Source organism: Eptatretus burgeri, chromosome 2, assembly GCF_056783735.1.
Source record: "Eptatretus burgeri isolate ZD-2024b chromosome 2, Ebu_testis_v1, whole genome shotgun sequence".
NCBI lineage: Eukaryota > Metazoa > Chordata > Myxini > Myxiniformes > Myxinidae > Eptatretus > Eptatretus burgeri.
Window position 1 is genome coordinate 130,571,592 of NC_140962.1, and position 15,594 is coordinate 130,587,185.

Here is a 15,594-nt window from a genome sequence, read left to right on the forward strand (position 1 = left end):
GTTTAAAAAGAAAAAAAAAACTGGAAAAGAGCCGTGAATTTTTTCTATTCTTTTCCTTAACCAGAAATTGTGTAGTAACCAATGAGCGTGCTCGAAAAGTCACGTGCCTTGGGTACAGGTGCTTCAGAAATTAAATGTACGTATTGTAAATTTTCAAAATGTCTTGAAATTAGTTATTTACAGGGTCAGAGGTACAGTATTACAGAGTATTGATTTGTATTGTGTTCTGCCAGATACAAAACAATTGTTAAATGGATACACAGGAAGCAAGTTGTGTGGGTACGACCAACCTCAAACATTGAGAGCTACATGTGTGGCCCCCACCATCGTAAATAAGTTGAGAACCACTGGTTTAAAGGATTTTGATTCAGCTGGCTCATTAATGACCTTCATTGAGAAAATAACTTGCCTGCCCGAAACGACTGGTCTTCCTGTGACACCAATCCACGCATTGTGGTCGACTCACAATTGCTCTCAAAGCAACTTGACACAAATAATAGAAAAAATATGGTACCTTCAAAAAAAAAAAAAATAATAAAGCCACCAAGTTGAAGTAGATCAAACGTTACATTCACTTTAATTTAGAATTTACAAAAACTTACAAAAAGGCGAACAATAACGCCAAACAAAATGTGTTAGCAAGGTGATTGTATCTAATATCAGATTCCTTTACCATCTAAAAAACACAACATAAGTAAGTCACATTAAAAAAAATATATAATAATAAAAAAGCAAATGTACAGCAAAATAGTTGTCATCGAAAATATTGCAAGATCTCATGAAGTCTTTTCCTCGTTTATCACCATCAATTTGTAGTTACTTGGTCAGCAAAGCAGGGACTCTTTGGTGAGACGTGCTCCCGACGGTCCCCCAACGTTCCTCCAAGCCTCGGCTCCTTTGGCAAGCTACTTAAGCCTTCGGATTCCTGCGAAAATATCCTTGTCCAGCCACGCGTCGATTCAGCAAGGTGTCTTTGTCCATGGGCCACCCAGTCGTCTTGGGCATAAAACATCCGGCCACAAAACCAGCAGGGGAAATGGTTCCGAGCATGAGACTCGTGTGATGGAGATCGCGGAGAGCATAGAGCGGTCGTTGGTCGCACAAGTGGCTCGGTAACACCATTAGCTTCATTCTGTACCACACGATAGCTGTTCTTGCTCGTCTTTCGAATTCGCATCTTCAGAAGCTGGCGCTCCCTTACGGCTGGTGTTTCATATGCTCCAGGATGCATGTGATTTCGCTGTAATTGCAGTGCAGAGCGTGTGCGCTGAGAAAGCAGCACCTAAAGAAAATGGGTGGTAATGGTCATCCACTTGGTGTTAGAACACATCTCATGGTTTTCATGGTAAAAACAAAAAAACAAAATAATGTTAGAACACCAACGTAAGACCTAGTAATGCAAGCTTAATCTCAAATCGAAACAAGACCAATCAAAAACCCAACCTAAACTAAAACCAGAGAACTGAGGACATCCCAATGCACAGAAGCACACTCCAGTTAGGTTTTACAAACCTCAACTTCTCCTCACCTTCACCACATCTCCTTGTTGCCTTCTCACTGCTCGCATGACATTAGCAGTCTCCGGTGCCTCTGCCTCTGGATGGTTCAGCACCACCACAGGCTGGTTCCTTCGTGGACATGACACCAGCTGGCATTGCCACATTGGTCGAAGCCTCAGTCTTCGTGTCGTCCACATTGCCCCATTAGCATCACCAAATAGGAATCTTGGCTGCCAAATATTCGATTCATTATGTCTGTTATGAGTTATGGTTTTTTCAGAATTTGGTCGCTGATATTTGTTCTTATGAGGAATGTGGCGTTCATAATTGCAGCGATCTCGTTTACGTTTCAGCGACTTTGGGTAATGAAGAACAAGGCGCCGTTTTGACAGCAATGACCGCTTTGGTTCAATTTGTGGTTTCAGGAGAACGGCCTTGTATGGAGGTAGCCGGATTTTGGACGTGGAAATTTCCTTTTGTGGACTAGACTTAGTCGTTAGAAGTGGGTTTAAACGCTTACGTATATCTGATCCTGATTGGTTTGACATCAAGGGCAAAGTTATTTTTCCTGCATTCCCAACTTTTGTTCTTGAAGCTCCATCAGCAGCAGATAGGACTCGCAAGATAAGGCGACGAGGTAAACCAGTAGGGCCTACATTTGCTGAAAGTGACCCTTGATTCTGTGTTCCGGTCCCTGGCGTGTTGCTCTGAGTGTTTCCTCCCCCTCCTTGAATAATGCAGCGCAGTAATACAGCTCGCCGACCATCAGCTAGCACCTCTGTGGTGGCTCCTATTGGTATTGCTAGCATGGAGTCTGGGGCTTGCAATAGAGCTTCTGGTGCCTGCACCACCCCTTGAGGCCGCTGCTCCCCTTGAGGCCGCTGCTCCCCTTGAGGCCGCTGCTCCCCTTGGGCCTGAGCATTTGTTAGCTTCCTATATTGCTTTAAATCATGTTGTCGTGACATATTCAGCATGTGCAATTGTGGTTTATGGTGATTGTCATCTGCATGCACCTGTGGTTGACGTCCAATTGCAGCACTAGCAGTTCCACGGTGGGTCCAAGCTGCCCCTGCATTTTTGCCTTCTTGAACTTCCAAAGCCTTCAAAGAATTGGTAGATGCAGGACTCACAGTCGTACCTGGTGAAGTCAGTTCTGTTAAGTGGCAGATATTATTGCTTCTTTCAGCCACTAGAGAAACTAAAGGCTTTGCCAAACTATCTGTACTGTGCAATGTTTCAGCAGGCTGACTTGCAGGCTCCATTAAATTTTTCACAGGATGATTTTTCACAAGTGCAGACACAAGATTATTACAATTGGAAGAAATTGGATGAAGGCGTAGCGGTAACCGGTGGACCGTGGCCAAATTCCCACTTGAACCCTGGACCAGTTTTGCAAACATAATGGGTCTTATGGAGCTAGTTGCACCATATAGATTCCTAGGTAATAAAGTGCTTGGTTGGAAAGATCCTTCTGAAAATGCATTACAATTGAGAACACCTGTCTTTTCAGTAGAAAGAGGTTGGAGTTTGATAGTGTTTGGCCCAGTTGAGTCTTCCCGACCTAAAAACATTGTTGCATCATCTCTGACCAAATCACCTTTACCTTGAAAATCAGAGTTATCCATTCTTGCAGCGTTTATGGAGTCGCGTGGCATTAACAGAGAATCTTTGCCCTCAATTTGAATGTTGTTATTGCAGTTATCCTGTGACCCATTGTAGTTGCAAATGGTGTCCTGGTGCATTGAATGACAATCCAAAGCCTTATCTTTTTTCAATTCTACTTTATTTTCCAGGAGGGATAATTGGCCTTGAAGTCTTTGAGAGTTTTCAGCTTCTACCACAGTCTTGACCACATTGTGTTTAACTCCATCATTCGTCTTTAAATATTTGACATACTTCTGACCAGTTGATGCAACACCACAAGTCCCTGGCACATTTATCAATTCCTTGTTGTTTGCAGTGAAGTTCAGTGAGGAAGTCACCTGGTTCACAGAACTTAAAGATGACAATGGCAGTTTTGAAACACCGTTGTTCCATTGTAAACCCTGAGGCAGCTTTGTAGCTTTGTCAGCAAGAGAAAAGACTGAAGAGATGATTGGTAAATTTGACAAAGGCTCTACGCAATTTGTTCTCTTGTGCACAGGGCCATCTTTAGAAAGCGGTAGAAATGTATCATCAAGTGGTGTAACATCAGACGATTTGACAAAAACACGATGAGAGTCTCCAAAAATCTTTGACTTGATTCCACAATTTTCAGCCGACGTGTCACTTTTGACATCGTGTGAGGGATGTATTGTGTCAATACGTGCTTCGGCGCCAACAACTCCAAACAATTTTTGCTGCGTCGTCATTGAAGATTCATTTAAATTAATAGAAAAACCACTTTGGTTATCACTGGATTTACAAAGGTTTTGTTGTGGTTTGTAAGGTAAGGGTGTATGGGTAGAATCTTGAGAAATTGCAGATACTCTCATGACTTCCACTCCCGACCTCGACTCAGAAGATTTTTCAGAGGTATGGCTACTCGATTCTGCTAGCCAGCTCTTCACAAAATTCTTCATCTTCGATCTCGGCGAATTTACAATGCTGGAACAATTTGTGTCTTGAACTAGGGAAGTACAAATGAATGCTTGGGATGCTGGCACCAAGGAAGTAGTTCTTTGTGACACATTCTCAACACCCTGCAACGGGCTTTCAGGACTCTGTTTCGGAAAAATGAATGCTTTGGTTGCATGTGTCATTTCATTCAATACACTGTCCCTAGTACCTCTACTGCCCCAGGATGAGAACACTTTTGTTTCCCTATCCTTCAACCCGCCAGAAGCAAGCTCACTATTTGCTGCAACGGTAGCAGCTATCTTAGCCATGGTAACCGCACAGCTGCTATCGGTCGCACCTGAAGACCTAGATGGCGGTGTTCCATGCAGATTCTTTGAACCTATCATTTGTAAAGGACGTATGGTGTTACCACCCGCAGGTCGAGGAAGGAGCATAATGAGAACTTGTGAGCGACCATTCACGACACTAGTTCCAACAACATGAGCGCTCACATTTGGAGGGATAAGGCAGTGTGTGGGCTGTTGGCGAGTCTGCGGTTGGTTTTTAGGCCCAATACCAGACAATGGTGTTTTAACACCATCACCTGTGCTACTTGGCAAAGTTTTAGTACATGTATTCTTCATTTGATGTGGTTGCTCATGGTCAGGAGAGGTGAGAGAGTCTTCTGAAACACATGGTGCTTCATCATGTGAATAAAGCAGAAAGGCAAAAACAGAAAGGCAAGGAAAAGGAAGAGTCAGTTTTAACTTGCGATGCATCAATCATATATGGCAATTTGCTGCACCAAAAGCAAAATTCTACTTCTCAAAGCACAACATCTGCATGGTAAATGCCAAATTAATAATTATTGGTGATGTCCAAAAGTTACTGATTTACAAGTAAAGTCCTCAAGGACAACATTGAAAATGTTCCCTTTTTGTGAACTTGTACATTAGAACAGAATAATGAGATGGCTTAGCCATATATACTGTAAGAATTGTGCACTTCTTAATAAAAGCACTAAATTTGGCACCCATGTTCAGGAATTCATATTGAACTAGAATGGCACTCGTTAAGGCGCATACCCTTCGCCAGGCTGAACAGTTTACGTTTTGTATCCCACTGATAGGCCGGATATGAATCTGGACCTGAACCAAAATCAAATCAGCTTCTTCTCGTCACTTAACCAACTCATCCACCGAGTTTTGGCATAACCCACCACAATTTTTTGAGATGTTGTGCTATTTATCATTTTTTGGCTTCTCTTTCTCAATGGTGAAGAATCACTTAAATAATTCTAGTATCCGGATCCAGATCTTCACAAAAATCTTATCAATTCACCGTAGTCACACAACAGTGTCCAAAAATTTTGGCCGAATCCTTCTACTTTTTGAGATATCTTTTCGAAATTTATCACCCTAACTTAATTTAACCTTCACGTAAGTACATATTGGAGACAAAAACTTAATCAAATCAATACAGAACATGACTGAAATAACGTTTGTACACAAATAGACAATTGAATGGTACAGGTTGAGAGTGGAGGGACTACAGAGAAGGAAAGGCAGGCCTTCCTGTCCTGGACGAACTGCTTAAATTTGTGGGCTGGGAAGGCAAATGGCTGGGAAGCCCAGAGAGATAAGGTGCTGCCCTCGCCCTGATTGGGTTTTCGGGTGAGTCGCGCGGCGAATTTGGAATAAAGAAATCTCTGATCTTTATCATGAACATCATGGTCGTTTCGAACGTGCCCACATGGTGAATCCGGAGCGGAGAAGTCATCACCGAGGTTCCGCAACATGATGGGATCAGAGTGCCGGTGAAACACGAATACCGAAGCTGTATGAAGACAGATCTTGTGTAAAGAAGAAAAAAGTGCTTGAAGATTTCAACTTGAAAAAAATGTTGTCCATTGTACTTGTGACTTACTGAATGCCAAATAAATTTCTATAAAAGCATTATCATTTGTCCAATTTATGGAAATCATTTTGTTTGCATAAATTTTATGGGAGTGTTTAATTTCAACCTTCACTGCATTGTATAGTTTAAATTGATCAAAAAGAAAAATGAGTGTATTTATCTTTACCATCCCCCATGTGACTACACAGTGAATTATTGGCTCATGTGCAGAAAGAGTCTTGAAAATGGCATCATGCAGGAGCGTAAAGTGAAGGTTCATTTTTTTTTTTTTTTAATATAAAATAGCACACGTACTAGGTAGGTAAAGTAATATATCAAAGAGGATAAAACTTGCAGACCCAATGACACATGAATATTCTGGGTACCATGATCAGATTGACTGGAACATCTGCATTATTTGCCAGTGTTAACACTGAAATGTACAGCTAAATCGAAACAGAAATACCTCAGAAGTGGATATGAGTCTTTGGCAGAAAATTTGGAAAAACTTGGTGATCTTGGAAAGTTCCCTTCTTTCTTTTTGAATACATCATCGAGGCTCATGAAAGAGCTAGTGCTGGTACTAGTACACTGAATAGATCAGAATGCAACAAGCCAAAATGAACAGGAGGTGGGGGGGAGAGGGGGACACCACCAGTGGAGCTGAAGGCTGAGATATGGGGAGGCAGACAAACGATGGGAGTGGAGAGGAATGGGGGGCAGGAGAGCATGCATAGGATGGATAAGATGGATGAATACACAAGGGAACTCTCAGGAGGGAAAACTGGAAATTTGGAAGGAGAAGGGATTGGGGTAGATAACAAGGATAGAAAAGATCATGGTTTTGGATTGGGGACCATCTGAGATGGTGGTGAACAGTTGAAGACCTGGAGGGAAGAATGAAATTGAAGAGGATGTGGAAGTTGATTCCACAGATGGTGAGAAAAAATAAGAGGAAGAAATTAGTAGAGGTGAGGAGTGACCCTACATTGAGGCAGTTTTACCAGAATAGGGTTGATGGTGGACCGTATGAGCCGTGCAGAAAGCTGGGGGTGGGAGTGTGCGGGAGGGATGAAGCACAGAAAGAGAAAAAGGTGCAACACCAGAAATGATGCAGGAGAAGACAGAAATACCACCGACCTGTCTGCGATGGTAAAAGAATAGGCCCAACAGCATAGACTCAGCTTCATTGCGGGAGATTCCAATGACCTTGAAGGCCTTGGCTTCTACAGCATCAAGCTGAGCAAGAGGTGAGGCAGGGAAGCCGGCCCAGAGGGGGGAGCTCTATCAAGCTGTGGATGAAGGCCGTGTTGGTGGATAGGAGTTCAGGTGTGCCAAGGAAGGACTTTGTACGACGGAGGATGCCCAGTCTGTGGCTGACTTTGGAGGCCATCATTAAAATGTGCTTTGCCCAATAAAGATCATGGCTGGTGGTGAGACCCAGGAGTTTGAATGACTGAACTTCTTCAAGAGAATTGTTAAGAAAGTAGATGGGGTGGAGGTTGGGGGAGGGGGCATTTCCAGATGGTCCTTTTGGAGATAGTGAGAGTGTGAGATTTGACAGGATTGAATGACATATTCTAAGTGTTTGACCAGCTTGTGATTTTTTTTTTCAAGGTCTGAAGAGAAGGAAGAGGCTGCAGCCTGCCTGTCTGAAGGATGAAGGATGTCACGGCAGAGGGTGGAGTCATTCGGAAAAAGATAAAGAGGATTTCCCAGAGTCAGAGAGATCATCGATGAAGACCAGGAACAGGAAAGGACCGAAACACTGCCCCAGTGCTCAACAGGGAGAGAAGATGAAAGGATTCCGTTGAGTGCCACACGTTAGCTACGAGAGTGGAGGAAGTCAGTAAGCCATGTGTGGAGTTGGCCATGGATGCCGTAGGCAGACAGTTTGGAGAGCAAGGCAGAATGCCAGACTGTATCAAAAGCATGAGATGTCCAGGGAGACGGCCCTTAACTCATTTCTGACATCGAGGGCCTCCATCCATTGGTGGGTGAGTCGAAGCAGCATGTCCAAGTTCCCTTTTTGACTGGATAGGCATGATGAGGGCCGATGTGTTGAATCTGCTATAATTGCACAAGACTTGTAGCCTCTGCTTCAACAACAAAATGCTGTACAAAGCTGCAAGCAGCTACAAAGGGGATCAACCTGATGTTGGCAACGATACTCCAAAGGTATCCACTTGTACGACATCAAAATTGTCACTCCCATCAGAAGCAAAAACGGATATCTGCTTTCACTGTGAATGACCAGCTAGTTCAGATAGACTTCATGAAGCATCAACATTTCAGCTGAACAGACGAGTGTGGACCAGTGCAACTTTTATCCAAGACACCAAACTTCTGAGAAAGCTTCGTGAAGGAGATTATGGTTGCCATAAAAAGCAAATATCATGTAAAGTATAGTCAGCAACAAAAGCTATCAAAAGAGAAACAGAACAAGACAAAGGAAATGAAAGCATTATTTATGGGACTGACTTTGCTGAACTGGTGATGTTCATTGAAGAAACTCGCATGGAAGAGAACACTGTCCTGATCTTTAAGTTGAGCAATTTGATACTGCTCCACTGGTGCATGACCGAAGCGTGACATTTCTGGGAGGACATGTGTGGGTTCAGGCACTGATACCATGACCACAGATTCCTTCTCCTGACAGATGGGGTGGATTTAGAATCCAGATGGACTATATGAGCCTCTGTACAACTCCACCTGAAGCCTCCAAGAGATGTGAGTGGAGGTGAGTTAGATGAAAATACAAGTTGATTTTGTGCAGCTGCAAGAAAGGATGCGAAACTGTGTGATGCATGTGTAAAATGGCTGCTCTCAAATGCACAGCTCTGTGTCTGTGTGAAGGAGAATGTTCTGAAAACGGACTGAGACGCCAATCGGCAGGCACAGATATATATATATATATATATATATATATATATATATATATATATATATATATATATATATATATATATATATATATATATATATATATATATATATTACTTGACTCATTATTGAATTGTGCATTTTGTATCTGAACATTTCATGACCAATGTAGTACATGTCAGACTGGTACAACAACTTGGATGAACACTCACACTTCAGTGGTGTATGACATTTCAAAGTATGATCAATGGAAATTATATACATTCTCATTTAGAAATGTGTGTCGTCATATCCAGCAAGGTGTATTATTGTCCCCCACGACTCTGACAAGTTCAGACATGGGGGACATTAAAATAAGCTCCATCTGACCAACCGATCATCCGTCCATGTACTTTGTTGTCAGCGATATTTCAAAAACTGTTAATCATTTTGCTTTCATATTGCAGATATCTATTCCTCAAGACATTATCTCAACCTGATTAGATCACGGCAACAATTGGCTGAATTTTGTTTCCATGGAAACCATCTTGGCTCGTGTACACGATATTTCAAAAACCATTCAAGATTTAGCTGTCATATCACACAGATCTATTCCTCATACCACCCAAAAGGCAGGGGCCCTTGAGTATCAGCTCCTTGTTTTTAATACGTTTGGTGGACATCGAGGCAGAAATCTTGGAAAATGGTCACCTGTGAAAGTCTTTCCAGAAGCCTGTATCCAAGACCATTTGATTTATGTTTGTGAACACGTGTTGGATGTTTAGTGCTTTTATGAAGAAATGCACAATTGTTATGCTAAGCGACCTCCCCAGAACCAAAAATTTGCTTTCCTCTTCTCCCTATTTTTAGTCATCTCATTGCTCTGATGAGAAGGAAACATCTTGAAATATCCCCCCCCCCCCACAATTTTTCTCTCATCACTTTACAAGCAGAACAAAATTAAAATTCAAAGTCGTATTGCTTACCGGGTGGGTTTCCTGCAGTGCTTTTTGGCTGAGAATCTATTTCAATCATTTGGTCACGATGAACTGAGCGCATGTGTTTTGTCACATAATCCTTTCTTGTTGCACCATAGTCACAGAACTGACACTGAAAAATAAATATACAAAGCTTCAGGTATATATGCATATATATATGAACAACTTTTTACCAAATCTATATCTTATAAATAATTTCAAGTGTTTGTGTGTTTGTTTGTTACCCTTTCATTTGGGGCCTCTTATTTACTTCTGGTAGGTGTGCAAACCAACCACTGATACGATATACCACCCGCGGGCCAGCAGAAAAAGGTCACACCCATGAGGGCAATAACTCCATCGCTTTTACATGCCCAACACATCCCGAAACCCTCGCCAGAAAAAGCTCACCCAGCCGGGCAGCGGCGGGTACTCCTCCCCTCCTCAAGTACCTATATATAGGGTGTCCCAAAAAAATACAACTTTTAAAATGCTTCGTTTGATCCTAAAAAAGCAGTAATTTTGTCACTAATGCTTCATTTCTTGTTGCAGAGACCCTGAAGTTTATTTTTATACCAAGCAAGCGCCAGAAAAATGCCAAGACTGACCGTACAACAACGGACGAAAATTGTTTAACTTTGGCACCAGACGAAAAGTGTCATACAGGTGCAACGTCTTTACTCGAGACATTTCGATATCCACTTGCGCCATGCACCAAACTTTCGGACAATAAAATGCACCATCGCAAAGTTTACCGATGTGGGAACTATCTGTGACCTTCACAAGGGTCACAGTGGTCAGAAGAGGAGAGGTCGTAGTGAAGAAAATGTGGAAATGGTGAGACAGGCGGTCGTTCAGAGTCCAAAAAAATCGATTTGACGACTTTCTGCCAAGACAAACATTCATAAGAGCACCGGTTCAGAGGATCCTTCACCAAAACATTCATGCCTTTCCTTACAAAATTCAAACGGAAACGGTGCTTATTGATCAACAGAAACGCAAATAACTAGACTTTGCAAATTGGTTCTCAGGAAAGTTGGAGGAAGATGCAGACTTCCTCAAAAAGCTTCACATGATGGACAAATGCCATGCTCACTTGTCCGGCGAGGTATCCTGGTAATGTAAATAACTGAAAATAACTGTAATAATAAGTAAATAACTGAAAATCCTGGTAATGCATCAACTGAACTGGTGCCTCGATCTGTTCTCAAAGTCACCACGTGGGTGGCGGTTGGTTGTTATGGGATAATTGGTGCATATTTCTTTGAAGATGACCAGGGACGCACTTGCACGGTAAAGCAGAGGAACTATTGCGAAATGTTTCAGGAATTCTATCTGCCTGAGCTACGTACTCGGGCCCGTAGGAGAAACAACCTGATCGAGATGGGAACCCAGTGGTTCCAGCAGGATGGGGCACCGCCCCATACAGCCAGGGAAACAAGGCGTTTTCTCAACCAACATTTTGAGGGCCGCTTTATCTCCCTCTACAAAGACGTTGAGTGGCCACCATATTCCGCTGACCTTACTCCTCCTGACTTCTTCTTGTGGGGGTTTCTCAAGGACAGGATCTATGGAAACCCTAGGCCTCAGACTTGATCAGCTGAAGGAAAACATCCTCCAAGAAATTCAGAACATTCCTCAGGAAACGTTTCCCAAAGTGATGGAGAACATGACAACGCGTTTGCAGGCAGTGATCGGACAACGTGGAGCCTACGTCGAACGTGTGGTCTCAAAGAAAACGATGATTCTACACCAAAATTTAAATTTTGGTGGCAATTTTGACATTGGTACAATAAACTTCAACCTTTCAGCTTTCTATCCAGCCATATATCTTTTTAAAAAATATATGTTATGACCATCCTCTTTGCGGATGAAAAGTTGTATATTTTTTGGGACACTGTACATGCAAGTTGCACGATTCTGTCTGAACAGGTTAAACGTCGTCACCACAGCACGTATAATGCTGAATGATACCTCATTTACAGCGCTTGGATCTGGACAGTGCATGCTAACAAAACGTCTAAAAATAGATATTCATGCAATTTAGAGGAATGTGCATTTTTGTGGCTCTCACACAGGCGGTGTATAGGCTCAGAGTCGCTGGTTTACAACATCCACCGGACATTATATATACTAGTACGTGCAAAAAAAAAAAAGAAAAAAAAGAAGAAGAATTGTGATGTCAATCGTGACGTCATAGCACCGTGACCTGTCATTGGTTTGGTAAATAAATGGCCATAACTTGGAAACCACTTGTCCGATTAATATCAAACCTTGAAAAGGCACATCCACAGGGCCCAGCAATATACCTGGCAAGTTTCAATTAGATCGGACCAGTGGTTGGCGAGAAACAGAGGTCGCAGACAGACAGACATTGCTGGAATTATATGTACTAGTGCGGGCCCATACGTGCAGCTTCGTTCCTTCACTCTCGTAAACGACGACTGGATTGGGGCATTATTTCAATTAGATCGGACCAACCATATCATAAATGGCCATAACTTGGGAAACATACTCAGGTCCCCAGCGTCAATTGTGACGTCATATCAAACGAAGAAGAAGAATTGACGCCCCCTCTCTCTCGCCCCCCCTCTCTCGCTCCCCGTCTCGCCCCTCCTCTCTCCCGTCCCCCTCTCTTGAATTGTGACGCCCCCTCTCTCACCCCCTCTCTGTAAATGTATTCACAAATGTCTACCAAGCACATCAATTAAATCAAACCTTGGGAAAAAACAGCTTTCAAACCCTTGGGAAACAGCTGTTTCCCTTGGGACAAATTCAAACCTTTGGATTAATTAATAATTAAATAAATTAAAAAATAAATTAAATAGAAAATAATTTAAAATAAATAAATAAATAAACATTAATTGTGACGTCATTCGTGACGTCATAGCACCCTGTCCTGTCATTGGTCGACAGATAAATGGCCGAAACTTGGGAACCGCTCTTCCGATTGACATCAAACCTTGAAAAGGCACATCCGCGGGGCCCCGGCAATATTCCTGGCAAGTTTCATCAGATCGGACCGGCAGTCGTCGAGAAACATCGGTCGCAGACAGACAGACAGACATTGCTGGAATTATATATACGAGTGCGGGCCCGTAGGGGCGGGCCTGTAGGTGCGTGCCAGTATGTGGAACTTCGTGCCTGCAGTATCAGGTCCCCAGCATCAATTGTGACGTCATATCAAACGAAGAAGAAGAACTGTGACGCCCTCCTCTCTCCCCCTCCTCTGTCCCTCCCCTCTCTTGCCCCCCACAGTTTGGGCCATCTTGCCGGAAGTGGAGTGGAGCCGCGTGGGGGCCGGGGCCAATCAGAGCGCCTGATTCGGGTGACGACGCATCACTTTGGGATGGCCCCCCATCCCGCACCGCGGGGTATATAAAAGGTGGATGGCGAAGCCGTGCTCGTGCTCTCTATATATCTCTCTATATATCTCTCTATATATATCTCTCTATATATATCTCTCTATATATCTCTCTATATATCTATCTATCTATCTATCTATCTATCTATCTATCTATCTATCTATCTATCTATCTATCTATCTATCTATCTATCTCTCTCTCTCTCTCTCTCTCTCTCTCTCTCTCTCTCTCTCTCTCTCTCTCTCTCTCTCTCTCTCTCTCTCTCTCTCTCTCTCTCTCTCTCTCTCTCTCTCTCTCTCTCTCTCTCTCTCTCTCTCTCTCTCTCTCTCTCTCTCTCTCTCTCTCTCTCTCTCTCTCTCTCTCTCTCTCTCTCTCTCTCTCTCTCTCTCTCTCTCTCTCTCTCTCTCTCTCTCTCTCTCTCTCTCTCTCTCTCTCTCTCTCTCTCTCTCTCTCTCTCTCTCTCTCTCTCTCTCTCTCTCTCTCTCTCTCTCTCTCTCTCTCTCTCTCTCTCTCTCTCTCTCTCTCTCTCTCTCTCTCTCTCTCTCTCTCTCTCTCTCTCTCTCTCTCTCTCTCTCTCTCTCTCTCTCTCTCTCTCTCTCTCTCTCTCTCTCTCTCTCTCTCTATCTCTCTATCTCTCTATCTCTCTATCTCTCTATCTCTCTCTCAACTCCAACTCGCCTTCTCCTCCCATTCGCCTGCGACTCCGCCTTCTTCACCTGTGATTCCACCTCCACTTCTCCGCCCACATGTCGCTGACTCCACCCACCCACCTGGTCCCGCCTACCACTGCGCCTACTCGCTCTTGACTCCGCCTTCTCCATCCATTTCGCTCCCGACACCACCTTCTCCACCCAAGTCCCTCTCTTCACGCCCAACCGTGGCGTCTCCTTCTCTGGACCGAAGTGCTATGAAGCTCAACTGCACGAAGTGCCATGAAGCAAGAAACGGCGTGCCAGCTGTCAGGGAGGTATCGCCCAACAGAGCATCCCCCCAAAACGTATTGGTGGCGTGATCGGGCAATCGTGCAAGGTATTCAGAGACCGTTAGCCTCATCTCCTCCTTTTTCTCTTCATTAACTCCCCTTCATCGGGGTGTGTGTGTGTGTGTGTGTGTGTGTGTGTGTGTGTGTGTGTGTGTGTGTGTGTGTGTGTGTGTGTGTGTGTGTGTGTGTGTGTGTGTGTGTGTTTTCATCCTGGTGTTTGTCCTCGTAAGTTAAGATTGCAGAAGATTATTATTATTTCGGGTTAAGTTTGTTTTGTGTCTGCTTTTGTAAGTTGTTGTACATTGTCGTACCTCCCGCTTCTTTCTATCCCTGCATTACACACAATAAAACTACCTTCACTGTGCCACATATCTTTCCTCGCCTGCTTGTAAATAAATTATTATTAGAAATGTTCCCAGCTCGTTTTTGTCTGTTCTTTCAGTGATCCAGCATGGTCCGAATCCTAGCTTAGCCCGGGCTTTATTCCCAACAATCCGTTCCTTTTAACCGGTACGTCCTTGGCAGTGTTGCTCTGCTGCATCCGATCCTTTCCATCGATTTAAATCACCGAGAAGTCTTAGTAGCCTTAACAGTTATGACTCCTTACTAATGCCTCCACTTTTTCATGCACATGTGAGGCATATAAAAGAACCCGTTCGCATGGTGGTGACGATTTACGTGAACGGAAGCATAAAGTTTATTCTTTTTATTGATTTCTTTAAAATACAGTCATGTTGATTCCCTTGCTCGAATAGTTTCATTCGCTTGGGGCAATCTTCATATTGGAGAACAATCGAGGCGCTTCTCCATTAGCTACTTTCAGTTACTGTATTTTGAAAACTAATAGCCAGTGTCGATATACGTCAGCATCACATTGGTTGCAAGACTTTAAAAACATACGCAAGATGCCACGGTAATAATTAAAAATATATAAATAAATAAATAAATTACATGTTAATTTAAACAACTCACCAACCACAACTCAGGGGAACACGGCTATATGATAGTCTTCAATAAAGCCTTACCTTTACGTAAATTAATTGCACAGCAGACTACAGATTCAAAAGCATAAGGTGGTTGTGCAACTTCACACCTTGAAAGGGAAGATGCCTGTATGTGCCAGTAGATGTCGCTGGTGTGCAGCGCTGCTGTAGCTCATGTGGCCACATCGCCCACATCGGAACTGTATGTCATTGTGCCGTTGCTCGTGCAATCGGAAGCGCTCTACATCCCTTGATCGGAACCTACATTTACTGCACTGCAATATTGACCTAGAAATAAAGGAAAACAAAGTAAAAACCTGACGAGAAAATGACAAAATGCAAAGAATGGTTTTACGGGTTATGCAGGTATGAACCTGCTTTTCTCGAACAAATAAATGAAAACTCTTGTCTTGCTGATGAAGGCTCCTCTGTCTATTTCTCCTCATTTTCACTCTTTTAAGGTGGCTTCAGAAATTAAGGTCACATTCAAAG

The 15,594-nt window shown here is 43.2% G+C and overlaps 1 protein-coding gene across 5 annotated transcripts in view; it reads right to left on the reverse strand.

The window, feature by feature from the left end:
• Positions 1-548: 548 nt before the first annotated feature.
• The window catches only part of LOC147033126 (uncharacterized), a 32,356-nt gene continuing 17,310 nt past the window's right edge, over positions 549-15,594 (reverse strand). For 4 of the 5 annotated variants that reach the window (XM_085871231.1, XM_085871230.1, XM_085871232.1 and 1 more), the window contains 4 exons: positions 15,213-15,390; positions 9,782-9,905; positions 1,529-4,737; positions 549-1,282 (listed from right to left, as the gene is read on the reverse strand). In XM_085871231.1, the coding sequence (XP_085727357.1) occupies positions 806-1,282; positions 1,529-4,737; positions 9,782-9,905; positions 15,213-15,390 (3,988 nt within the window). In that variant the 3' untranslated portion in view covers positions 549-805. Of the gene's footprint in view, positions 1,283-1,528; positions 4,738-9,781; positions 9,906-10,527; positions 10,659-15,212; positions 15,391-15,594 lie in introns of those variants that run through there. The other variant, XM_085871234.1, reaches the window with a different exon arrangement.